We start from the raw sequence: 3,592 nt of genomic DNA, 5'->3' as shown, positions 1-3,592 counted from the left end.
GCTCTTCCGATCTCTTATAGTCACATTCTCCTTGATATTCCTGGCCCAGAATCCCCGGTCTTCAGGTTTTTCCAAACTTTTCCATTTTTAGACCTCAGACGGCATGTTGTTGTTCAATCGTTAAGTCGTGTCTGACTCTTTTGCGACCTCAGTGACTATAGCCCGGGGCTGACCCATCCCTCTGGCGGTGAAGAACCCGCCTGCGGTGCAGAAGGCACAGGAGACGCAGGTTCGATCCCTGAATAGGGAAGATCCCTTGGAGGAGGGCATGGCAACCCACTCCAGTATTCTTGCCTGGAGAGCCCCATGGACAGAGGAGCTTGGCGGGCTATGGTCACTGAGGCGACTGAGCACATGTGGACTGCAGTCTGCCAGCGCTTTGAAGGAAATGGGCTGCCGTTTCCTTCTCCAGGGGGTCTTCTGGACCCAAGGATTGAACCTGCATCTCTTGTGTCTCCTGCATTGGCAGATGGATTCTTTACTACTGAGTCATGAGAGATGGCGTGCTGTATTTTTTTTTTTTTTTAATCATTTTAAAGGTTATTCCCACAAAGAGAAGATCTAAGAACTTGGGAAGTGTGTATTATTGGCAAGAGTTCAGTTGGGCTGAGCCCATCTACCAGCCACTTCTGGCCCTCCATCATACCTGCCCTGAGGTGTCACCAGGTCTGGACATGACTCTCTTTGGGCCTGGAGGTGGGACATATGGTGGGGGAGTGCTGTAACTGGAGGGCTTGTTGGCTGAGTTGTGACAGCTTGGGTGGTTCCAGCTGAGGCCTGTGTCTGCCTGCACAGCCACGCTGTCCAGGGGCTTCACCTGGTGGTCTCCTGCACTGAAACTCCAAATGTTAGGCCTCTTCTCTTCTTGTGGGAGGATGATGTGACATTCTTGTCACGTGTGGAGTACCCGGGGCGTCAGTTGTCTTACACTCGCTGTTGTGTGTGCCAGGCAGGGAGGTCCTGAAGGTGCAGCCCTGCCCCTTTGTGTCTGTGGGCTAGCCGGAGGCCTTCCGTGTGTCTCTTGAGGTGCTGCAGCATGGGCCCTGCTGGTCTCTTCGTGCTGGGTGACACTTCGCCTCAGAGGATTGGGAACCCAGCATAATATCCCTGCTGAACAGGGGATATTATGTCACAGGAGTGCATTTTAAGGATAAGCAGCCAGAAATAGGATTGAAGTAGGATCGATGGGAAGAGGCTCATGGGAAAGATCGGCCTAGGGGATTTAGGCTGACTGTCAGTGGTTCTCAGGCCCTGGGGCTGCCCCTCCTGTACTGGGACTTGGCAGGATCCAGTGGGGTCTACAGGGTGTCTGGTCAGCTGATGCTCCTCCAGGGGTTTCTCCCTGATTTTCCTCACCCTTCGGTTGACAGAGTCTATGCTCCTGCCTCCTCAGGTCTGATTGATGACTACAAAAGCCTCCACGGCAGTGCCTCTGCCCCAGGCACCTCCGCCGCCCTGGGCACCTCCACCACTTCCCAGTGGCAGCCGCCCGCTTACAACAGCAGCAGGACCTTCAGTGCTCGCTACCCTCGTCCGAGCCGGAGGGGCTTCTCCCTGAACCATGGGCCTGCGTGGCGCAAGAAATACTCCCTCGTGAATCGGCCCTTGGGCTCCTCGGACCCGCCCGGTGATGGTGCCGCGAAGCCGCCGCTCAGGGCTGGGAGCAGCCAGGGTCCTGAACCGCAGGAGTACATCCTGGAGAGGCAGGTGCAGCTCAATCCAGACCAGAACATGGTCATCAAGATCAAACCACCATCCAAGCCGGGCTCGGCCAGCACTGCGGGGGTCCTGCGGACCTCCTTGGAAGAATACGAGGACCCCCCCTGGAATGACCACAGGCCTCCGGAAGGGGAGGGTGAGTCCTCTGGTGCACAGCGGCAGCCCTCGAGGCAAGGAAGAGCCAAGGGGGGCTGCAGTGCGGAGGACCCCCTTCTGGTTTGCCAGAAGGAGGCTGGCAAGCCCCGGGTGGTGAAGTCAGTGAGCAGCGTGAGTGAGAACCCCTTGGAGCCCCGGCGGACGGTCAGTGAGAGTGCAGTTGCGGTCAGGGCCCGCTTCCTGCCCTCCAGCCTGCCCCAGCGAGGCGGCATGGCCCTAGGCCGGAAGGCGGGCTCGCACTCTGTGGCCAGCTCTGTTACACAGCTCCGTGGGGACGGGAGCGCGAACACCGGCCTCTCAGGCCCATCCGCTGCCTCTAGCCTGGTGGTAGGCCCAGCTAGACCTGCTGTTGGACCCAGGCAGACCAGGGAGCCCTCGGTGCTGGTGTCCTGTCGAACCAACAAGTTTCAGAAAAACAACTACAAGTGGGTGGCTGCCTCGGCAAAGAGTCCTCGGGCCTCTCGGCGGGCCCTCAGTCCCAGGGCGGCGGCGGAGAACGTGTGCAAGGCCCCCTTTGCTGCAGCGGAACGAACAGAGAAGCCTCAGCTCAAAGCCGACCCAGATGCCGAGCCCAGGAGGCCTGCCGTGTCTGCCGTGCCTGGGGCCTCCCCCAGCAAGTACAAGTGGAAGGCCTCCAGCCCCTCGGCCTCCTCGGCCTCCTCCTTCCGTTGGCACTCAGAGGTTGGCAGCAAGGACCGTGCCTCCCAGCTCTCCCCCATCCCGTCTAGGTCCCCCCCAGCGGACAGACGGGCAGTGGAACCCAGCAGCTTGCAGCCTGTCTTCAGTGAGACTCCGCTCTCCGCTTACAAAGTGAAGAGCCGCACCAAGATCATCCGGAGGCGGGGCAGTGCCAGGTGCGGGCCCCTGCCCCTCCCTGGGTCTTGTCTGGGCAGGGGTGTGGGAGGCAGGGAGGAAGCATCGCCCCTGATGGGGCCTGAGGACGGAGCTTTGCCTGTGGTGCATCAGCATGTCTGGCAGGAATGAGGCCGCAGTTACCGCTGTCCTTTCAGTTAATGGGGAGGGGACGGGTGGAGGTGGCGCCAGCAAGCCCTCCCTTTCCCTTGTTGGCGAGAGACCAGAGGCTGCTGGGGTGGCTTCCATTCTGGGCCTGCGGGATGGTGGATGGACAGCTTTGTGCCCAGGCCAGGGGCAGGGTCTTTGCAGGAGAAAGGTAGCCAGGTGACAGGGACTTCCTCCCTCGCTGAAGGCATGTCAGCTTCCCTGCCCTCTACCCACTTGGGTCCAGAGGAGACTGGAAGATGGCACTGTGGCCCAGGGCTTCAGGGTCAGGGACTTAATTGTGGAAGCTGCCAGATGCCTCTGTCATCAGGCGTGGCGACACATGCCATCTGTCAGGGAGTCCCACTCAGGCCCTTCCCACCGCTGACCTTGCCCTGGGGCCCTGCTCCCCGGACAGGCGCCGTCTGGGCCACTGAGCTCCGTGCTCTCCTCCTTGGCCTTTTGTCTCTAGCGGCCTCTGTGTCAGCGAGTTTGGGGAGGGGAGCCATGGGGCTGGTGGCGGCCCCTCCTTGGGACGACGCCTGCCTCCTCTGCTCTCCCCCAGTTCCACGTGGGGGCTCATCTCATCTGGCCGGGGAGGTGCAGAAGATGGTCGTGGAAATACCTGGTGGGGGTCAAGGGCTGTGCTCCTCCGCCCTCCACCTGCCCTGGCTCTGGGGTCCTCCAGGGCTGCGGCTGGGAGCCGGGTGGGGTAGGG

General features: G+C 60.7%; 1 protein-coding gene across 1 annotated transcript in view; it reads left to right on the top strand.

Moving 5' to 3' along the window:
* The window catches only part of LOC104999068 (zinc finger CCCH domain-containing protein 3-like), a gene marked incomplete at its 3' end in the record, with an annotated part of 10,562 nt that overhangs the window by 579 nt on the left and 6,391 nt on the right, over positions 1–3,592 (top strand). The window contains exon 2 of the mRNA XM_010854527.1: positions 1,394–2,729. Within this exon, the coding sequence (XP_010852829.1) occupies positions 1,394–2,729 (1,336 nt within the window). The remainder of the gene's footprint in view (positions 1–1,393; positions 2,730–3,592) is intronic.

This window comes from Bison bison, unplaced genomic scaffold (assembly GCF_000754665.1).
Source record: "Bison bison bison isolate TAMUID 2011002044 unplaced genomic scaffold, Bison_UMD1.0 scf7180017853412, whole genome shotgun sequence".
NCBI lineage: Eukaryota > Metazoa > Chordata > Mammalia > Artiodactyla > Bovidae > Bison > Bison bison.
Note: the sequence above shows the minus strand (reverse complement) of the source record. Positions and strands in the feature narration are given on the sequence as shown.